Below are 23353 nucleotides of genomic sequence, written 5' to 3' on the forward strand. Positions count from 1 at the left end.
ATGTGCATAAGCTCACTCGCAACCACTCAAACGAATCTAATGTAAACAGTTGCGACGTCACGCTCATCGGAGGCAGTTTGTGGTTATGTTACATTGCATAGCTTCTTGAAGCCTTTGACACATTTTGCTGTTGGCAGACGCTTGTATGAGCATTGTGTTTTGTTGTTGTATTGGTGCATTTCCTTTGCAACTTAAGTTTTATTTTCGTTTTTTTCCTCGTTCTTTATTGCTGCAGTATTATTCTGCAGTAGCGAGATACAATAATTTTCTTTGTTAAGAGTATTGATTGTTACCAGTCAAAGTTACAAAAATTTAACTGAAAACTAAAACAATGAAAAAATCCCGGGTTTTTCCCGGATGAAAAAATTCCTGGGTTTTTCCCGAATCTCCCGGATTGTATACACCCTGGATATACATCAGAGCAGCAGACCCATCACCTTGACCTTCTCGGGTAAGGTATCACCCTCGAAGGCCAACATGAAGGCACTGGTGGTGACCTGATCATCCCTCGGATCCCGGTGGACACGCCGAACGAAATGTACACTTCACCGCTCTAAATTGGCGTGCAGCACATCGTCATACTGCAGAAGAAGGTCCCTGTGAAATATGATACCCTAGACCATATTTTCACAAGCGAGTAACGCCCATGACTGGGCAGAGGATGCTATTTTTATCAAGGCTGACCTAGATCTCGTTTTCGACCATCGCTCCAAACTAGTCCTCTAAATGCTCAACAAAAAACTGAGGCTTGAGCTTGATCGCCATGAAAGCTCTCCAAAATATGAGGTACCGAGGCGAATAAGAGCTGCTTCCATCCTTAGCCTGACGTTCCTCCCATGGTGTGTCCAGGGAGGGGAATGATTTGGGGTCGTACTTCTGTGTGTTGAATCGAGCCCATGGACGCTTAGAGACTGCTGGTGTTTGACCACCAGCAAGAGATGATGTACTGCACTTCATCGCGTGTCATCCACCCTGATGCCACCCACTTCGACCAGGGGCCCTCCCCACGGACACCACCCAACCGCAGCAAAGGCCACCTGGCAGGATGGCCATTGCCAGGAGTCCCAATGCCCCAGGGTGATTGGCATATGCGGGGAGTTAATGGTGCAGGCATCAGCAGAGCGATCCCTGTGTGGTCAGGGGGCTACAACCAACAGGGTACATGGCGGCCCCACCACAATGGACTGGCTACCATGCTGGATATCAGGTGCAAAGAAGTCCATTACCATCATCAGCGCAAAAAATGATACTGCACTGTGGATGGAGGGTAACCTTGCCGAACAGCTGGGAAATGAGTGTAAGTGCAGATCCACGTTTATGTAGGATATGGAAAGTTTCAGCCCCAGTTGGTTCACTCTCCGGGAAAAGTTTGAAATATGGAGGTCAAACCCTACTGGGGACCATCACAGAAAGGCCAAAAGTGTGAGAGACTCCTTTTAGTCGCCTCTTACGACAGGCGGGAATACCTTGGGCCTATTCTAACCCCCGGACCCGCAGGGGAGACATAAAGAACGATGAATTTCTGTACAATTTATATGTATACCAATACAAGTCCTGTAAGAGGCAGGTTCCATAACTTCTTCAGAGCAGTCTTCCAGTTGTTCCATACCCAGAACAAATAATCAGTGACTTTATTGCAAATACTTGACAATTTATTGAATAGATATGAAAGCAGTACCTATTAAGAAACATGTTTTGAATATACAATTAAGTAGTGAGTGAAGAAATAAAAGTGACATAGAATTAGTTATGCATAGTTACCTTCAAGTAATCCATACAATTCCAGGTCATCCTCCGTCACTTCTTCAGTTTCTGCAATGGGCTTGTTATTGCACCTGTGTCTCACAGTTCAGGCACATTTTGGAACTGCTGAGGCCTGCTTTTTCGCGTCCACAGTGGTCTTGACAGGTTTTCATGCAGTTGTAAGGAATAATTTTATTGCTTTTGTTACTGGCTGTAGACCACTTTTGGTTTATATCCAACCCCATTGCTCAGGATCTTTTCCACTTCTCTGTACTTTGAGTATACTCTCAACAAATGTGCTGTGGTCTCGGTAGGGGGGCAGGGATGCCGAATGGGCTGTTTTGTGTATGCAGACCCAAGGTAGCATATATGCCTCAATTTGTTCAAGGACGTGCCTTCCTTTCCAGTCGATTTGTACAATGCAGTGAAAAAGGTAAGGTCAGCATTAGTAAGTCTCGGCCCGTGCCATTGTATCTTTAAAAATTTCGATGGTTTTGAACAGAGTAAGGATTTTCTTGAGCTTCTGGAGAAACCTCACCTTTCCTACTTTGAATGAGGCTGAAATTATGTCACATTCTCCCACGACATGCAAAAAAGTATGTCGTCAATGATGCATTGTTCTGGTTGGCAGTCACGAGAAAAGATGAGGTTTGAAACTGTCCCTTTGCCCAGCTTTAGAAAGTGTACATTTGAATGAACACCTCTACAACAACCAATTATGATCACCAGCATATCAACAACTACATCCACAATAACTACAGAGCTATGCTGCTGTGCAAGATCCATTGCTGTGGATATGATGTCTATCCACATTCTCTTGTACCTGTTTCGTGTAAATGCCAGCTACAGCACAAGTTCCTTGTATGTGGTTTTTGTTTTTCATATTGCCTAGGAATCATTGTCTCATCAAATTAATATTTAGTACCTTCTTGACAGTACCCATCTAAATTGACTACAGTGCTGTCATTGTACCTAATAAATGAAATGTAACTTTCACAGACATGAAAATGATTGAACCCTGGTCCACATGACTGTGTGAAGCAAGAATCAACAACCAAACTCCGTCTCAAATGTGGCAGAAAACCCAAAGAAAATCTGGTCATATGTAAAGTAACAAGTGGCAAAACACACTCAGTACCTTCACCGTGCAACAGTGATGGAATGTTACCAATGACAGTGCCACTAAAGCAGAGTTACTAAACATGGTTTTCCGAAATTTCTTCACTAAAGACTAAGTAAATGTTCAAGAATTCATATCAAGAGTTTCTGCTAACATGAGTAACAGAGAAGCATATATCTTTGGTGCCATGAAGCAACTCAAGTCACTTAATAAAGGCAAGTCTTATGGTCCAGATTGTATACCTCTTAGGTTCGTTTCGTGCTACACTGAGATAACAGCACCATACTTAGAGCAATCACATGCAAGCACTTCTTCAATGAAAGATCTGTGAAACGACTGGAAAGCTGTACAGGGCTTACCAGTATTCAAGAAAGGAAATGGGGAAAATTCCTGAATTACAGACCAATCACTGACATTGATCTGCAGTAGGATTTTGGAACATACTGTTTGAATATTATTAAAAAGCTCAAAGAAAATGACTTACTGTCAGTCAGCATGCATTTAGAAAATATTGTTCTTGTGCAACACAAATAACTCTTTACTCTCAAGGAATTTGAGTGCTATTGATATGGGATCGCAAACTGAATCAATATTTCTGGGTTTCCAGAAGACTTTTGATACTGTTGCTCACAAATGGCTTCTAATCAAGTTGTGTACCTACGGAGTATCGTCTCAGTTGTGCAACTGGATTTGTGATTTCCTCTCAGAAACGTCAAAGTATGTAGCAACTGATAGAAAGTCATTGAGTAAAACAGAAGTGGTATCCGCCATTCTCCAAGGGAATGTTACAATTTGCGCAAATACCGCTCGCAGTACGCATCAGGCCTAAGACGAAACAGAATGACGAAGTATACATAAATATAATTGCATAGATAAAAAAATTACTCACCATTTTGCAGCAGAACACACATGTAAAGATTAAAGAAATGTGTAATCTCTCAGACCCTGTGGCAGCTCCTCCCATCAGAAGGGTTGAAGTGGAAAGAAGGCGGAAAAGTTGCCCTGAATGCCGTGTCAGGGGGGACTTACTGGATACCTTGAAAGTTGAAGACAGGGTAATAAGTAATACAGATTATTAACAAGACATCATGTGCAAGTTAGTAAGATTGGCCAGCTATGTGCATTGTATGTGGTAGTGGTGGGGGACGGGGAGGAAAAAAGATATGCCTCAAAACTAAAAGTAACATAAGACTACAAGGGAGTGAAGAAAAGAACAATTACTGAGAAGAAATGCTGAGACCAAAGAAATTAATGTAAATTACAGCCACATGGATTGAGAGAACCAAGGACATTTTAAAGCTAGTTCCCACGAGTGGAGTTCCAAGAAACTGGTGCCTGGAGGAAGAAACTAGATTGTAAGTGTGGTGAAACAGGCAATGAGGTCACATTGTAGAGCATGTTCTCCAACACAACATTATGTGTTGCTAGTATACAACTTCTGACTGTGCCAATTGACCTTAACCAATAACTTGATAGTAGTCATATCAAAGTAGAATGTAAACAGTGTTTGCATAAATAACAGCTGGTACATGACGTGCCTTTTTGCACATGGCTCTCCCTGTGATAAAGCATGATTTTCCAGTTACAGGGGTGGTACATGCGATGTGCATGTTTCCTCAGAATGTGTTCATACTACCAGCAATTCATGAAGGACATTTGTACCAAGGCATGCCCTTTCCAAGAACTACTGCAGGGATATGCCAGATCATCTTGAAATGAGGTGGTGCTGGCAGTGTGCATACACCAGTCTTTCAGCAGAGACAGTCACCTGACTAAGAGCTATTGGATAGCGAAATGGGTAGAAGGAGCATAGGGGATCTGACCACAATATTGCAGACATTTGTAGGGGAGGAGGCAACAAAACATTATTCTAGATGTGGTGGGAAATATGTTGGACAGAATGGCTCTCGTTTCGGGACACACAGTCACAGATTTGTTGAAACAGCTGATTAATACATTCAAGACCAGGATAATACCGAGTGACAACAGGTATACTCCTAAGTTGTTTTTTGGAGGAATCAGCAGTGCTAGGATTGGATGTGATGGTGCATGAAAACTGCTTTTGAACTCTGTTGGTGGAGTAATTATGTTCACTGAAGGCTTTGGTGAGAATGGTGATGTATTGCTGTAGAGAGTGCAGCTGAAGAAATGTTTGCCTCTAATGCCAAGGCACTGTGAAAGAGAACTTTCAACACTGAAAGGATAGCAACTGTCACAACGTAAGTACTGTTATTTGTTAGTAGGTTTAATACGAACAGAAATCTAGCTGACGCTCAGTGAGGATGAGGTCAACATCAAGGAAAGTGGCATTAAGATTCAGAATAGGGCCATGTAAAATTTAATTGGGAGAACGTATTAAGAGATTCCGAAATTTTAATAGTCAGCCCTACAAGCCCATATGGCAAAGATGTCTTTAATGTATCTTAATCAAAACAGGGAGTTGAAAGTATATGGATCCCAGGAAAGACCACCTACAAACAACCCATGAAAAGGTTAGCATAGGAAGGCGCCACCCTGGTTTCCATGGCCATGCCCCACACTTTTTGTACATCTGCCCCTCAAAGGTAATGAGTTGCAAGTTAATTAAGGTGAGCAGGAAGGAATCAGGTGTGCACTGGTTGAGGTAATTTTCAGCAGCAGAGAGATCATATACATGGGGGATGTTGGTACAGATGGAGATGCCATCATTGGTGACAAGCACAGTGTGTGGTGGGAGTGGGACAGGCACAGATTTCAGACGCACTAGGAAATAGTGGATGTTAAAAAACGAGTGGAGTCTGTACTGTATGTTGCAGGTGTTTATCAACTAAGGCAGATATACTATAGGTCAGTCGTGACGGCAGATTTTATACGTAGAGGTTTCAGGTAGCTGGCGTAGATCCTCTCTCTCACATACTTCTGTTGGTCAAGTAGCACAGTTGTAGGTCCAAAAATGGTTCAAATGGCTCTAAACACTATGGGACTTAACATCTGAGATCACCAGTCATCTAGACTTAGAACTACTTAAACCTAACTTACCTAAGGACATCACACAAATCCATGCCCAAGGCAGGATTCTAATCTGCGACCATAGCAGCACCGCGGTTCCAGACTGAAGCGCCTAGAACCGCTCTGCCACAGCAGCCGGCTAGTTGTAGGTCCCTTGTCTGTTGGGGAGGCTAATGGAATCACTAGTTTTTAGGAAACAAAGAGCCTGAAGTTCAGCAGACGACAGGTTAGGGTCATGTTGTTGTGGCCTGAGAAAGGGTTGTGAAGCAATGGTGGATGTTAAGAGACAATGTTGGTGGATCAAGGTCGAAACTGTTTAAGGTAACGTTCAACATCAGGTTTGCTGTTAGAAAGGTTTTAGGACTGGGTTGCAAAGTGGTATTTCCAATTCACATTTTGTATAAAGGCAGGTCCTTCACCATAACAGCATGATCAAATGTAGGCTTCAGGCTGAAAGTGAGACCCTAGAACATTACAGATAATTCAGGTTTGTTCAGGTACCTTAGATAAGAGGGTGAGAAAACTACTGTTGTGGGTGGTTCTCATGATCATGAATTGTCATTGCTCTGGTAGCCAGGGGTGAAGCGCGAGGCATGTTAAAAAGGCTGGCCAAGCTCAGTTTGTAGGAGAGGAGTGGTGTTTGACGAGGCACATAACTTTGAGCGGCAGACATACAAACACATCTAGGGCATGGCTTTGGGAACAAGGACGCCTCCTTTCTATGCCAACCTTTTCATTGGTCACTTGGAGGTGGCTTTCCCGGGATTCATACGCACAGACTGTCAACTGATGAAAAACCGTTACACCACCTTTGCCCTCATGGACCTGATTCGTGGTGCAATTACTGCAATTCCCAGTACAGTTCATACAGCCATACATTCCATCCCAGCAGCAGTCATGGATATCATAAAACCTATTTACAGAGAACTGGCAAATCCTGAATTACTGAAGGAGTGTCTGCATGGGTAGACTCCAAATACCAATGAGTCATTCAATAATCTCATATGGACTCACTTGCCAAAAACGTTTTTGTTGGAATGAAGAGACTAAGGGGGGGGGGGGGGGGGTGGTCAGTGATGCTGTTACTGCTTTTAATGATGGCAACATTGGTAGGGTGAAAGTGCTACAATATACGGGAATTAATCCTGGAGCAAACTGCATCAGACAACTTGGGAAAGGTTCGCATTGATAAGGCAGAGTATGCAGCACAGTTGGCCACTAAGGAGTCCAGAAAGAAGAAAAATCTAAGATGCTTCTGAGTGACTAAAAATGAACAATTAAGCATAATTAACTGAGTTACAGTTTTTGAAATTTAAGAAGCTGTTCCTGAAACTTCATATTTTATGTTGCATTTTTCCCTAAATCTCAGAAACCACTTCGAGTAGAGTATTCAAATTTTCAGGAAGTAATAACATACATATCCTGAGTCTACTGAACTAAAAGAAGAACATAATGTTATATGTAATTAAAATTATTTATGATAACATACAAAAAAGTACACAAAATGTTAACGTTGTAATTAAAAAATTTCTGAAAGCAGTGGCTGAAATGCAATTATTGTAGTTCAGTAGACTCAGAATATACAGTTTAATGTCCTGTAAAAGTTTCATGTCAGTGGCTACGGTAGTTCCTGAAGACAAGTCACTAAATTTAAAATTGTCAGGATAGGGCATTCCAACTCCCATTAAGTACGAATTGCAGAGTAGTCATGCAGATGTAGTTGTAGACGCTGTACTTTATAATGACTAGCAAGTACGTCTACTAAAAGGACCAATTTAAGTGAAGAAATGTTAGGGCTTAACATCTCGTGAACCATGTATCGGATTAAGTATGGGCTCAAACTGGACGAGGAGGGATGCAGAATTTTGAAGCAGCTCACTCAATTTCTGAAGAAGTTTGCAGAAACTGTGGAAAATCTTAGTGAGGTTAAACTTCCTGGCAGATTAAAACTGTGTGCCCGACCGAGACTCGAACTCGGGACCTTTGCCTTTCGCAGGCAAGTGCTCTACCAACTGAGCTACCGAAGCACGACTCACGCCCGGTACTCACAGCTTTACTTCTGCCAGTACCTTGTCTCCTACCTTCCAAACTTTACAGAAGCTCTCCTTGCAGAACTAGCACTCCTGAAAGAAAGGATATTGCGGAGACATGGCTCAGCCACAGCCTGGGGGATGTTTTCACTCTGCATCGGAGTGTGCGCTGATATGAAACTTCCTGGCACTTTAAAACTGTGTGCCCGAACGAGACTTGAACTCGGGACCTCACAGTACCGGGCATGAGTCGTGCTTCGGTAGCTCAGTTGGTAGAGCACCTGCCCGCGAAAGGCAAAGGTCCCGAGTTCGAGTCTCAGTTGGGCACACAGTTTTAATCTGCCAGGAAGTTTCATATCAGTGCACACTCCGCTGCAGAGTGAAAATCTCATTCTGGAAACATCCCCCAGGCTGTGGCTAAGCCATGTCTCCGCAATATCCTTTCTTTCAGGAGTGCTAGTTCTGCAAGTTTCGCAGGAGAGCTTCTGTAAAGTTTGGAAGGTAGGAGACGAGGTACTGGCAGAAATAAAGCTGTGAGTACCGGGCGTGAGTCGTGCTTCGGTAGCTCAGTTGGTAGAGCACTTGCCCGCGAAAGGCAAAGGTCCCGAGTTAGAGTCTCAGTCGGGCACACAGTTTTAATCTGCGAGGAAGTTTCATATCAGTGCACACTCCGCTGCAGAGTGAAAATCTCATTCTCTTAGAATTTACTATCTGTTTCTTCTTAATATAGGTTTACAAATGTCTGCTTGTGTCTGTGTATGTGCAGGTGTGTGTGTGTGTGTGTGTGTGTGTGTGTGTGTGTGTGTGTGTGTGTGTGTGCGCGCGCGCGCGCGAGCGAGTGTATACCTGTCCTTTTGTCCCCCTGAGGTAAGTCTTTCCGCTCCCAGGATTGGAATGACTCCTTACCCTCTCCCTTAAAACCCACATCCTTTCGTCTTTCCCTCTCCTTCCCTCTTTCCTGACAAAGCAGCCGTTGGTTGCGGAAGCTAGAATTTTGTGTGTATGTTTGTGTTTGTTTGTTTGTGTGTCTATCGACCAGCCAGCGCTTTTGTTTAGTAAGTCTCAAAATCTTTGTTTTTAGGTATATAAATTCCACATTTGGATCATTTGCTGACGATCCACACAACTATGACAGATACTGTTTAGCAATAGTGATACTCTGACATCATATCATTGACCAATCAGTCTGTAAAGCAGTATGGAACAGCATTACTATGATTAAACCACATCTGCCAAAATCAATACAAGAAATTGTCTGCTACATTCTACTGTAACACCATCACATTTTACCTACTTATGTCTGTGACTTGCCACAATGTTTCTTCCATTGACATGCTGAAGGAACCTTTTGTAAACACCATGTATTAATAGCAGCTGCTTGCTAATGGCCACGAACATTCACAAACCAAACAACCTATGGAAGTTCTTCAGGAAGACTTAATATGCACTGTGTTTGAGAAATATCTCTACAGCTCACATCAGTCTTGGTAATTCAATGAGGATTAAATGTGTGTTAACAACTGTGCACTGTTATATGTTAATCTGATTTATAATGTCACAACACAGGAGCAATGATAAAGTCTGGGTTGTATTGCTACAAGGTAACAATAGTGTTATGACAGTATTACATAAAATAATTTTTTAATTTCACTTTCACTAATTCACACATTTTCAGTCTTGACATTCACCACTTCAACAGCACATAATGTAAAATTAAAATGTTAGCGAAATAAAACTTAGAACAATTAAAAATTATTTATACGAGACATTGTGACTAAGACAGTAATACTGATAACTTTTACATTCCATGTAAATAAACAAGATTTATTTGTGATTAAATAAAAAGATCAAAATGCTTTAATCTCAATCACAATGACAATGATAAATATATATTATCTTCAGCCTTGTGTGAAACATTTCTGAAAATGCATTACAAGAAATTTTTGTGTTTCTGGCCTCATATTAGCTCAGCCTGTCATTAGCAAACTGGCATGTCACCCAATCGCTGTGTGTAACTACAACTGTTTTCACAGTAAGGCTCCACTATTGATCTGGTGACTGTCAAGTGAAACAAACATCTGAACACAATAACATCTAGCTTCCTTAATTAGGAACCTATTCAAATATAATTGAATTAAATAAAAATTAAATAGACAAAACATTTTTAAAGTCTTTTTTGCATCAGTCACAACTGCTGCACAACACGAGACAGAATGCTTTTTTAAAAAACTGTTCTACAGTATTATTTATTTTTTGTCAGGTTTGTGCTATTATGTTTCTTAAATTTCAATGTTCCAAAATATTGTTCAGTAGGAGGTTTTCAGAGATTCTGTAATAAAATATAATACAAAAGTATAGTTGTGGAAGGCATTGCACACATGCCTCTGGAATGATGTTGGCAACACAATGTCACGAACCCGTGAACACTTATGTGTTCTCAACTTTGTCTTTAAAACACATAGAGTTTGGTAAACTGACTGGATCCCACAAATGGAGGAAATGCTGAATATTTGTAGTCAAGAACTTCCCCTCCACCATTCAAAAACTATATACAATTATATAATCAGTGAAGGAGAACAACTACAGTACTCTGTCTTAAATTAAAGAAGACAGAATGAGAAGGGCAGTAAAACAGCATTAAAAACAATACGTAGACAGGAATTAAAAATCACTATCATCATCGTCGTCGTCGTCGTCGTCATTGTAACTGTACTTTACAGGTTTTCTTGCGCGACCTGTTGTCACTTTAGGAGCTTGTACCTCCACTTCTGGTTCAAAATCATCATCTGAGTCCTTCTGTTTTGATTTCTGTAACACAGAAAATTAATGAACAACAGACCTATTAGCTTGTTACATTCAAAAATCCACTTACAGGGGAAATAAATTTATTTTTTACATTCTAAGTGAGGAAATAACATTTTTAGCACAATACTGCCAATGCCCTTCACAACAATGGCCTGCAATTTTGGCCTATCACGGAAGTATGGCACAGACACCATACTGATGAAATGAGACTGGTTAAGGGAGGAGAAGAGAAAGGAGAGGTGGGAAGTGACAACAGGTTATAGAAGAAGTAGGAATAGGACTTTCTCAGACAGTGTTGTTGTAAATGTGAAAAACAGATGTGATCTGTTGTCACAGTTGGAAATCGATGAGCCGCAAGTGGATGTAGGCGTACCGTATTTACACCTGAAAAATGAGACTCGAAATCAAGGGAAAAAAAATTTCCCGAATCTAAGCCGCATCTGAAATTTGAGACTCGAAATTCAAAGGGACAGAAAAGTTTTAGGCAGCACCTCCAAATCGAAACAAAGTTGGTCCATTGTAATATGAGAAACTAGGTAGAATTTAGGTAGAATAAATGATGATACAGCTACAGTAGTTTGGTTCGAGTCGTAAGCTTAGCAGTTAAGCTTTACCAGGTAGCCATTGCTATGCGTCAGGCGCGCTTCGTCTGGTTTGAATCGGTTGCTTATTTTTCTTTGATCTGATAAGTGCCGTTCTCTTTGTTATAGGTGTTTACGTCACTCAAGGCCGAAATGCATTATTGTACTGCGTCACGCATTGTTTGTCACATTCCGATAATAAGTGTTTACGACCTGTCGCCGATCGCGGCATGGCTTGTTTTTGTGTGCGCTACCGCCGCTTTAAAAAAAAAGAGAGAGAGAGAGAGAGAGAGAGAGAGAGAGAGAGAGAGAGAGAGAGAGAGAGAGAGGAATTGTCTCATTAGCGAAACAATGGCAAAAGACTGCTACTTGTTGTAACTTACATTGCTGCTTTCTTTGATAATGATCAACAAGAACCAAATAATAGACTGCGTATGATAGATGTTCTGTACGAGAGTTTAGCTAAAACTTTTCTCCGTTTGAAAATCTTTGCAGATGCCTCATTTGTACATTACATTCTGCACAGGAATTAGAGTCATCTTCGATTTAAAAATCTAGTCAACTGCCGTGCTTCATTTCTGATTGTACCACTATTAGGCATAAGAATAATACGAAGATAAACATGACATGATACGTATATTCTTCCGCATTTGCTGCTGTCTCGCATTAGTTTCGTAAGTTATTAGGCAGGCAGGATTTAAATGAGATAGCAGCAAACATGAAAGAATACATGGCAAAATGTGACTTCTGAAATTTTCCCGGCGTATTTCTTCTTCTAATAATTTCCGGGTATGCAGCCGGATCCCGTCGACATTCTGCCACGATATTTCGGCCCAGAGACGTCCGGCCATCATCAGGTGAGTACACAACTACTGAAGAGCCCAGGTGCAGTCGCGGTATTTATGCCGAATCTCGCGCATGTGAAATGTACTGGCATCCTACAGCGCATGCGTCAGGTGTTGACATGCGCAGCATAGCCGAGTTGTACGTGCTGCCCTCGGTGGTGGAAATAAAGGTTCATCTAATCATTGAGTATCGAATGACACTGTCGATTCCGCTGTGATTGTATAATTTTAATAACAGGATTCCAATTTTTATCCAGCTGAAAGCCGTTGTCACGATTTATAAGATTATTGGCAAGACGTATTTCCACTGATTCCTTGATTACGGAATCCCAAAAACCGGAAACCGGGGATAAAATTTTTGTTACATTGTATTCCATTGAATGTCCCAAAGAAATACAGTGCTCTGCTACTGCCGATTTTGACGGTTGCCGCAGACGGGTGTATCTTTCATGTTCTATACATCGTTCATGGACAGTTCTTGTCGTCTGGCCAATATATGCAGCGCCACATTCACAGGGAATTTTGTAGACGCCTGCCTTCTTCAGTTGTAAATCGTCTTTAACGGATCCAACCAGGGCCCGGTTCTTTGCTGGTGGACGAAAGATAACCTTGATTTTATTTTCTTCAGTAATCGGCCTATTTTCGACGACACATTCCCGGCGTATGGAAGGAACGCAGTTGATTTAAAGTCATCATCTGCGTCCTCAGTGCATTGCTTCTTGTTATGATAGTTGCACATGGCCTTCCTTATTTGGCGAGAAGTGTAGCCATTCTCTTTGAAAACCTTCAAGTGTTCTAATTCTGCGTGGAGGTTTTCATCATCCGATATTATATGCGCTCGATGTATTAAGGTACTGAGAACACCGGCTGTTTGTGCTGGGTGATGGCAGCTTGACGCCTGGAGATACAGATCTGTGTGAGTCGCTTTCCTGTACACAGAATGTCCTAATGACCCATCATTTTTACGGCGTACTAGCACGTCTAGAAATGGTAAAGTGCCCTCTTTTTCAATCTCCATCGTAAATTTGATGTTCTCATGTAATGAGTTTAAGTGATGAAGGAATTTCTCCAGTTCCTGTCTGCCATGAGGCCATACAGCAAAAGTATCATCTACGTACCGCCAGAAGACCGTAGGCTTCAAAACAGCAGACTCAAGTGCTTTCTCCTCAAAGTCCTCCATAAAGAGATTAGCTACCACAGGCGACAAAGGGCTCCCCATGGCGACGCCGTCTGTTTGTTCAAAGAATTCGTCATTGAACAAAAAGTACGTTGAGGAGAGTATATGTTCAAACAAGGCCGTCATTTCTGCACTGAATAAGTTACCAATAAGATGTAATGATTCCATTAAAGGCACTTTGGTAAAAAGTGAGACCACATCAAAGCTGACTAATAAATCCGAGCTGCTAAGCTAAACTTCCTTCAAGCGACTGACAAAATCCTCGGAATTACGTATATGGTGGCAACACTTACCCACATACGGCTTTAGTAACGAGGCCAGATATTTTGCTGTAGAATAGGTCGCAGCACCAATATTACTCACTATTAATCGTAGTGGGGCACCATCCTTGTGTATCTTCGGAAGACCGTAGAGTCTTGGTGGTACTGCATTGTGTGGTCTCAATCTCTTGATAACTTCTTCAGGTAGAGAACAGTCGTTCAAAAGGGTAGTAGTTTTCTTTGATATTCGGCTTGTTGGGTCCTTTTCAATTCTACGGTACGTAGAATCATTTAGCTGACAATATATCTTCTCGTTGTAGGCTTCTCTTGTCAGAAGAACTGTGGCGTTACCCTTATCCGCAGGCAGTACAACTGTGCTAGTATCTTCTCTCAGGCTGCGGAGAGCAGCTCTTTTATCCCCGGTTTCCGGTTTTTGGGATTCCGTAATCAAGGAATCAGTGGAAATACGTCTTGCCAATAATCTTATAAATCGTGACAACGGCTTTCAGCTGGATAAAAATTGGAATCCTGTTATTAAAATTATACAATCACAGCGGAATCGACAGTGTCATTCGATACTCAATGATTAGATGAACCTTTATTTCCACCACCGAGGGCAGCACGTACAACTCGGCTATGCTGCGCATGTCAACACCTGACGCATGCGCTGTAGGATGCCAGTACATTTCACATGCGCGAGATTCGGCATAAATACCGCGACTGCACCTGGGCTCTTCAGTAGTTGTGTACTCACCTGATGATGGCCGGATGTCTCTGGGCCGAAATATCGTGGCAGAATGTCGACGGGATCCGGCTGCATACCCGGAAATTATTAGAACATGGCAAAATGTTTATATTCGTATTATTCTTATGTTGAAGACAATACTGCATGTGATTCCCAATTCATAAAAGTTCGTATTAACAACCATCTCTTCTCACAGGTAGGAAAAAATTCAGAACGTAGAGTTGGCCATATTGACAAACAACCCAAATAGTCTTGCCAGTCGGATTTTCGTAGTACATGGAAATGCTGCTACATTCGAAGATGAACAACACGGAATTTGTGTTTACTTCGTTGGATAATGTATGAAAATACAGTGGTCGAAACTCAGGGCGGAGAAAAAAGCTCGTCTTACACCTTTTCGTTTTTTAATTTATTTACTGACACAGAGGTTTTGGCGCCAGTATTTATCTTTGTGCCTGCATAGCATGCCTGTGTAGCGCTACATATATTCGACGGCAGAAGTTAGTTGTGGCGGCACCTACCAACATTTCTCAGAACTTCCGCTTACTTTGCATTCGATTCTAAGCCGCAGGCGGTTTTTTGGATTACAAAAACTGGAAAAAAAGTGCGGCTTAGATTCGAGTAAATACGGTAGACAGGACACAACAAACTTTCAAAAAATGTTTGAAAAGTAAGTAGTCAGAAAAAAGTTGTGGAGAAGAAGAAATTTTTGTTATTAGGTAGTTCACATGGTAGAGGTGATGGCCAACTGTTGTAGGACGAACTAGGGTCAGGTAACCACATCACAAGGTTTTTTTTTTTTAAACCTAGAGCAAGTCTGGGTCAGGTGATAGAGGATGTAGGTTCACTTTGCCAAGACTTCACAAAGGAAGATACAGAGGTAATAGTGGGTGGGGGCAGAAAACAACACAGACAGGAACCCTAATTATTCAATTTAGAGTGACCTGGTAAAGATAGCTTCAGCAATGAGACATACTGGTGTTGGGCTTGTGTATATCATGAAACACCATGATCGGCCTCATTTAAACTCTTCTGTTAGGAGGGTTAATTTAGAGGTGGAAAAGCTACTTGGATCAGGTATGGGATCTCATATCGGTGTGGTTCTTGTTGACTATCAGTAGATGGGACTATACTAGACATGGCCTTCACCTCAACAGGGAAGGGAAGGGAAGGGAAGGGAAGGGAAGGGAAGGGAAGGGAAGGGAAGGGAAAACTGTCTGGGCTATTAGCAAATAACTTAAGTGGGCCACTATCACAAGTGGTAAAGTACCGGTTGTTACAAGTGACAATAGCAATTTTTTTGGTGTTGGGAGGGCAGAAACAAAAGATGTTCAGAGACAGGCTGAATATGACATTCACATTGATAAAACAGTCAGAAAGAAAATTTTAATGTACACAATTAATGCAGACAGCCCCTGTTTGAAACTAACAACACTCAAAAATTGACAGGACAGTTATGTTCATCCAGTTGTGATTCAGCCAGTGTACAAAATAAGTTACCCTTATTGCATCATAATATCTAAGGACTACAGAGTAAGCTTAATGAGTTGCTTAGAATCCATTTGATATAATCAGTCTCTCTGAACATCATGTGGCCACTGGTACAAATGTGCTAAATGTTACAGGATTCAAGTTAGCTTCTTACTTCTGTAGAGAAAATACAGAGAAAGGAGGAGTTGTGACATTTGCCAGAAACTGTTTTGATATAAAGAATATTGATGTTAATAAATTTCGCTCACAACAGCACTTAGAAGTTTGTGCATCAGAAGTATTTCATAGTAAGTCCTTTACAACAGCAAGTATAAACAAATATTTCATGACTTACCAAACGGGAAAGCACTGGTAGATAGGCACAATAAAAAAACACACAAACATACACACAAAATTTCAAGCTTTTGCAACCAATGGTGGCTTCGTCAGGAAAGAGGGAAGGAGAGGGAAAGATGAAAGGATGTGGGTTTTAAGGGAGAGGGTAAGGAGTCATTCCAATCCCGGGAGCGGAAAGACTTACCTTAGGGGGAAAAAAAGGACAGGTATACATTTGCGCGCGCGCGCGCGCGCACACACACACACACACACACACACACACACACACACACACACACATCCACCCACACATAAACAGACACAAGCAGACATATTTAAAGGCAAAGATGTCAGTCGAGGCTGCATGAGAAGTATAGGTTGGAAAATGAAAGACCCCTAGCCCTCGAAACCTAAAAGCGTCAGGGTCGGAAAAGAACAAGAGCTGGCCAAGGGTGGCCAGATAGGAAAGATAAAAGTGAGGAGCCTGGCATAAGTAAGTGGAAGCAATGCCAGGACTCAGCTCGGGGCCCCGTGGTCACCAGCCACGTATCACTAGGTGTGACTCCCTGAGGAGATTAGAAGAAGTACTCCTAAGCAATGTGTGATTGCTATATATAACTGAACATGTGAAAGAATATGTGGGTCCAGAGCTGCTCTATACAGTTACCATATGGCCCATAGTCAATGATTTCCTGAGGTGGAAGAAGCCATCATTATAATCAGTATGTGATAAGCAAGTGACGACTGTCTTTTAGAAGTAATGCCACTATATGAGGTCTGTTCAGAAATTTCCAAAACATTTGTAATTTCATGCCGATGGGTGTTGGTGCGAAATGCAGTTGGCATCACTGCACAGACCTGTATTTAATGTGTAACTACTGGAAATTTCCTTTTTGTATGGCTGTTAGTTATTGTTCAGTGCTGTACTGAGTAGAATGTTGTGTCACACAGTTCGCGAATTTCGAGATGGCAGAGTTAGAGGAACAATGTGTCTGCATTAACTTTTATGTGAAACTCAAGAAAACCTTTACAGAGACACGTCAAATGGTGCAAGTAGCCTACGGTGACGAGTGCTTAAGCTATAGTCAGTGTTACTAATGATTCACAGGTTTTAAAAATGGCTGGACGGAAGTTAAGGTGCGTCGTGTTCAGGACGCCCTTTGATGTCTACTGACAATGCTCATGTCAGGAATGTCAATGAAACTGTGCATGCCAATTGAAGTCTGGCTGTCCGAGATATTGCAGAAGAAGAGTAACATTTCAGTTGGATCATAACATGAAATCCCGACATCCTGGAATGCATCGTGTTCCTGTCAAGTTCATCCTACGGCTCATGAGTCAAGACCAGAAAGACCTTTGCCTCGCAATCCGTGAAGAGCTTTTCGATCGCGCAAATGAGAACTAGATGTACCTTAATAACTGGTGATGAGACATGGGTCTATGGTTATGATGTCGAGACTAAGACTCAATTGTCACAATGGGTTGGGGAAGATTCTCCAAGACCAAAATTGAAGGATTAGTTCATTATGAGTTTGTGCCACAGGAAGAAACTGTTAATCGATAGTATTATTGGGATGTGTTCCAATGCCTGCAAGAAAATGTGAGAAGGAAACGGCCTGAAATGTGGTGAGACAACTAATGGCTCTTGCATCACGACAATGTATCTGCACATTCATCCCTTTTGGTGCGTGACTGCTGCACAAAAATGAAACCACTGTGCCATCTCATCCTAAGTACTCTCTAGACCTGGCACCAGCAGACTGTTTTATTTCCAAAGTTGAAAACCCTGTTGAAAGGACGAAGATTTGCAAGAATAGACGAGATAAATGAAAATTTGCAGAGGGTACTCTGTGGGATCCAGCAAAAATTTTGCGTACAAAGTTCCAGAAGTTTTTCAACAGACATCATATACAATACAAATAATCAGAACTAGGACAATGAACACTGCAACAAGTAAATCTCCCACTCTTTAACATACATGCACAACTTGGAATGAACTGAATAACATACCTTCTTCTTTGGCTCAAACATATCCTCTGAATCAGACCCTGAAAAGCTCTTCTTTTTCTTCTTGGCTGGTCGAGGTTGCTTTGGAGCTTTTTGTGTCGTATCTTTCTTTTTAGCTGGACCTTTGAGTCATATAAAATGGTAACTGTTAGCAACATTATCAAGAGTACAGACCTGACTTTCTTGTTTCTACAAGAGAACTGTAGAACTCTTACCTTTCTTCTTCTTCTTCTTGTCATCATCTGAATGTGATAATTCCATCTGCTCTGCAGAAGGCTTATCAGTCGAGCCTGACTGCATAAGTGAGTCAAACATGTCATCTGAAGTTCTCTGCTCTGAAAAATAAGATGATAAAGGATTCTGAGAACGGCACACAGGCTACTATGATGACAAAAATGTAGGTAACTCCAACTTGCCACAAGAGCAGTAATTTATATAATTGTAATACATGTAGATTAGTGAAATAACTTACATAAACCTGAAGTTAACAGAAAATTATAACACAAAGTACCCTGAAGTTATGTTCAGTATTTGTTGCGTTCAATATTCAGGATGCAACTGAGACGATCATGTTCCACAGACTTCTCACACAGCTTTCCCTCTTCCAAGCTCCACATAAGTTCTCCTACAAGCTAAATGAATCTAAAGCTCTGAGCAGAACTGAAGCCAAGACTCGCAATCCATTTTGTGGCAAGACAGACAGATAATGTAGTCTATCTCCCTTCCTTAATCCCACACCACAAACTTCAGCCATTTCTCTCCCAGAAACTGTCTATTTTGTAGTGTATTTGTTTTGGTGACCAAGTTTCTGCTTCTGATGGTCACCTGAGAAGTTTACACTGCAACATCTTAAATCTCTTGTAGATCATTCTCTCACATGTAAATTCATTTGTGCGAGTTTCTACCCACTACAAATTACAAAAAGTTATTATTACAATAATATTGTAAAAAGCACACACTGACAATAAGCCATATAAGGCCTGGTGTTCGGTCAATCAGAGAGAATTGTTGACTCGCGATTAATGGTAGTTCCAAGACTTTGTTATGAGGAGTTGCAGTCTGTTATTAGTCTGGAACATTTTATGAATAACTAAAGAAAATTTCTACCACCCTTTTAAACATATACTTAACGGGTATCAATCACCAAGTACTTGTTTCGAAGACGAAAAACACAAAATAGGATTAAACAGCCAAGAAACTATTATCAAAGTTTTTGAGAGGCTCTTAAACTGCCCGGTTCCAATAGTTAAATTTGAAGATTTTCGACGAACAAAGCTACAAAACTTCACTGCAGCAGAATTATTTATATTGTCATAATCTGACATTATAAATGATCACCATTTGCTTTATGAGGGACATCTGGAAAAATGAAAACATTCCAGAAGAGTGGAAAATAGCATTAATCCTACCACTACATAAAAAGAGAGACAAACAAGATGTCAACAGACACAAAGCAATTAATGACACAAGCTGTCAGCGGGCACTGATTTAAATCAGTGGGAAAGTTGAAAATTTGTGCCCAGCCGCGATTTGAACCCAGGTCTCTTGCTTACTGTGCAGATGTGATGACCACTGTACCATCTGGATGTAGCAGTCATTGCAACTACATGGCCTACACTAGCACGTCTTCCGTCAGACCCGAATTCTCAACTTGTCCATCACCTATTATCCCGATTACTCGCAGCATTTTGTCCAATTTCCTGATTTCCGGAGTTCGAGTGTGATGTGCTTCCACACTGAAGTGATCATTGACTGTCCTTAGCTTAATTATATTTGTCGTGTCAGTTCCGAGGACCTGAAAGAGGGATTATTAGAAAAATAATAGGTGCAATGCAAAGTACAGATGGTTTGAAAATGATAAGTAATGAGGAAACAATATCAATGAAACAAAAGGGATTGAAGTTGTTACACGATCCTAATTTGCGAATACAGAGCAGCAGAGCAAGGGGGGGGGGGGGGGGGGCACACAAGTGGTTTAAATTAAATAGGGCAGAAGCAATTAATCAAGTCGTCATTCAAACACAAATTACGAAAAGGTTTAAAGCAAAGAGGACAAAGGTGAATAAAGCAAAACTTGTACACACTCCAGAAGTTAACTCACTTACTGATTGCCACAAGCAAGCAAAAGCCACACACAAGTAAGACACTGATAACTTTTTAAGATAAGTTTTGTATTAGAAATGTTGTTAGATAAGGAATTAGAAACCATTTCATATTAACTTCAGTTTCAGAATATGCATTAGCAAGTCATTTTAGTTAAGAGTTCTTATATTTAAAAAAGAAAGAAAGACTTCAAACTTTTCATTGCTAAGCTGCCAGAGTTTTATTTCATAATTATTAACATATATAGAGCACCAAGTGGAAATCTGCCAGTCTTCATGCGCAAACTACAGGTTCTGCTGAACAAAATCAGTGCATTACATATGAAGGTAGTGCTTTGTGGCAATTTCAATACTGAATTTCAAAAGACAACAGTACCAGAGATGCTTTTATAAATATAACCCACACATTCAGTAGCATCCCCACAATACACTGTGCAACAAGATTAAAAGAACATACATATGCCATCACTAACCAAATATTCACCTCAGGTACAAGTCACAAATTCATAAGCAGAGTACTGAACATGGGCTATAGTTAGAATGAGGCAAGGCTGCCGTGTGCTGTGTACATAAATGCCAACAGGTAGATAACATCAGAATTTTTATTTTCTTACTGTCTAAGGAAACTTGGGAAAGCATCTGCATTCAGAGCACTGTCGATAGCATGTACAGGGTTATTACAAATGATTGAAGCGATTTCACAGCTCTACAATAACTTTATTATTTGAGATATTTTCACAATGCTTTGCACACACATACAAAAACTCAAAAAGTTTTTTTAGGCATTCACAAATGTTCGATATGTGCCCCTTTAGTGATTCGGCAGACATCAAGCCGATAATCAAGTTCCTCCCACACTCAGTGCAGCATGTCCCTATCAATGAGTTCGAAAGCATTGTTGATGCGAGCTCGCAGTTCTGGCACGTTTCTTGGTAGAGGAGGTTTAAACACTGAATCTTTCACATCACTATGCGTGAAACATGCCCGCACGCGTTGCGTTCAACCGTTTCTTCGCTCACTGCAGGCCGACCTGTTGATTTCCCCTTACAGAGGCATCCAGAAGCTTTAAACTGCGCATACCATCGCCGAATGGAGTTAGCAGTTGGTGGATCTTTGTTGAACTTCGTCCTGAAGTGTCGTTGCACTGTTATGACTGACTGATGTGAGTGCATTTCAAACACGATATACGCTTTCTCGGCTCCTGTAGCCATTTTGTCTCACTGTGCTCTCGAGCGCTCTGGCGGCAGAAACCTGAAGTGCGGCTTCAATCGAACAAAACTTTATGAGATTTTCTACGTATCTGTAGTGTGTCGTGACCATGTCAATGAATGGAGCTACAGTGAATTTATGAAATCGCTTCAATCATTTGTAATAGCCCTGTACATGAGTTTCCAGAATATCTATCTATATTATTTTAATGTGGCTTCCAAAAGAAAAACAGTAAAACTGAACAACAATAAGCAATGGGTAAATAAAGGCATAAAAATTTCCAGTGAGAGGCATATTTCTGTAGTACTGTTGTACGAAATACAGTTACACAAGAATTTTCAGATTACACTGAATCCTACAAAAGAATCAATGCTAGAGCAGTCAGAGGGTCAAAAATTATGTGGAATAAGGAACTCATCTAACAAAATGAGATCAATGTCAAGAGTTAGAAAGAAACTTGTAGCTCAGTTTAAAAAAAATCATTAACATTAGAGGGCTCAAAAGTCAGACTCTAAATCAGTCATGACAAAATTCAATGAACACTTCACTTCACTAGCTGAAGACGTCATTCAAATAAACTGTAAAGGACTGATCCCACATACCCCAGCAAATTGGTAATCTAGAATGCCCCCATATACACACTGATCAAAAGTATTCGGACACCTTGCTGAAAATGACTTGCAGGTTCATGGTGCCCTCCATCAGTAATGCTGGAATTCAATATGCTGTTGGCACACCCTTAGCCTTGATGACAGCATTCACTCTTGCAGGCATATGTTCAATCATGTGCTGGAGAGTTTCTTGGGGAATGGAAGTCCATTCTTCACAGAATGCTGCACGAGAGGAGAGGTATCGATGTCGGTCAGTGAGGTCTGGTACGAAGTTGGTATTCCAGAACATCCCAAAGGCGTTCTATAGGATTCAGGTCAGGGCTATGTGCAGGCCAGTCCATTACAGGGCTGTTATTGTCGTGTAACCACTCCACCACAGGCCGTGAATTATGAACAGGTGCTCGATCATGCTGACAGATGCAGTCACCATTGCCGAATTGCTCTACAACAGTGGGAAGCAATAAGGTTCTCAAAACAACAATGTAGGCCTGTCCCTCCACGAAAAACATGACCACACCATAACACCACCACCTCCGAATTTTACTGATGGCACTACACACACTGGAAGATAACGTTTATTGGGCATTCGCCACACCCACACACCCTGCCATCGGATCACCACATTGTGTACCGTAATTCGTCACTCCACACAACGTTTTTCCACTGTTCAATTGTCCGATGTGGATGTTCCTTACACCAAGCGAGGTGTCATTTGGCATTTACCAGCGCAATGTGTGGTTTATGAGCAGCTGCTTGACCATAAAATCCAAATTTTCTCACCTCTTGCCTAACTGTCATAGTACTTGCAACAGATCCTGATGCAGTTTGGAATTCCTGTGCGATGGTCTGGATAGATGTCTGCTTATTACACATTACGACCCTCTTCAACTGTTGGCAAGATTGGGCTGTGTGCTTTTGTTCTGTATGTATCCCTTTATGTTTCCACTTCACCATCACATGAGAAGCAGTGGACCTAGGGATGTTTAAGAGCATGGAAATCTCGCATACAGACGTATGACACAAGTGACACCCAATCACCTGACCACGTTCGAAGTTCATGAGTTCTGTGGAGCACCCCATTCTGCTCTCTCACGATGTCTAATGACCACTGAGGTTGCTAAGATGGAGTACCTGGCAGTAGGTGGCAGCACAATGCAACTAATATTAAAAATGTATGTTTTGGGGGGTGTTTGGATACTTTAGATCACATAGTGTATGTTTATGAAATAAATCCCAATGAAATTATACGTAAAATTAAATAACTAAGGAATAAAATGTCATGTGGCCTTGGTGAAGTACCTGATTTCATATTAAAAGCATCTGT

At 41.2% G+C, this 23353-nt stretch overlaps 1 protein-coding gene and 1 long non-coding RNA gene across 4 annotated transcripts in view; both read right to left on the reverse strand.

Annotated features, from left to right (window-relative positions):
• LOC126175097 (uncharacterized) overlaps positions 1–3877 on the reverse strand; it is a 103303-nt gene extending 99426 nt beyond the window's left edge. The window contains exon 1 of the long non-coding RNA XR_007535523.1: positions 3753–3877. This is a non-coding gene — a long non-coding RNA (uncharacterized LOC126175097). The remainder of the gene's footprint in view (positions 1–3752) is intronic.
• Positions 3878–9505: 5628 nt separating this feature from the next.
• The window catches only part of LOC126175098 (DNA topoisomerase 2-alpha-like), a 168453-nt gene continuing 154605 nt past the window's right edge, over positions 9506–23353 (reverse strand). For all 3 annotated transcript variants that reach the window (XM_049921641.1, XM_049921642.1, XM_049921640.1), the window contains 3 exons: positions 18323–18442; positions 18111–18229; positions 9506–10689 (listed from right to left, as the gene is read on the reverse strand). In XM_049921641.1, the coding sequence (XP_049777598.1) occupies positions 10543–10689; positions 18111–18229; positions 18323–18442 (386 nt within the window). In that variant the 3' untranslated portion in view covers positions 9506–10542. The remainder of the gene's footprint in view (positions 10690–18110; positions 18230–18322; positions 18443–23353) is intronic.

Source organism: Schistocerca cancellata, chromosome 3, assembly GCF_023864275.1.
Source record: "Schistocerca cancellata isolate TAMUIC-IGC-003103 chromosome 3, iqSchCanc2.1, whole genome shotgun sequence".
Lineage (NCBI taxonomy): Eukaryota > Metazoa > Arthropoda > Insecta > Orthoptera > Acrididae > Schistocerca > Schistocerca cancellata.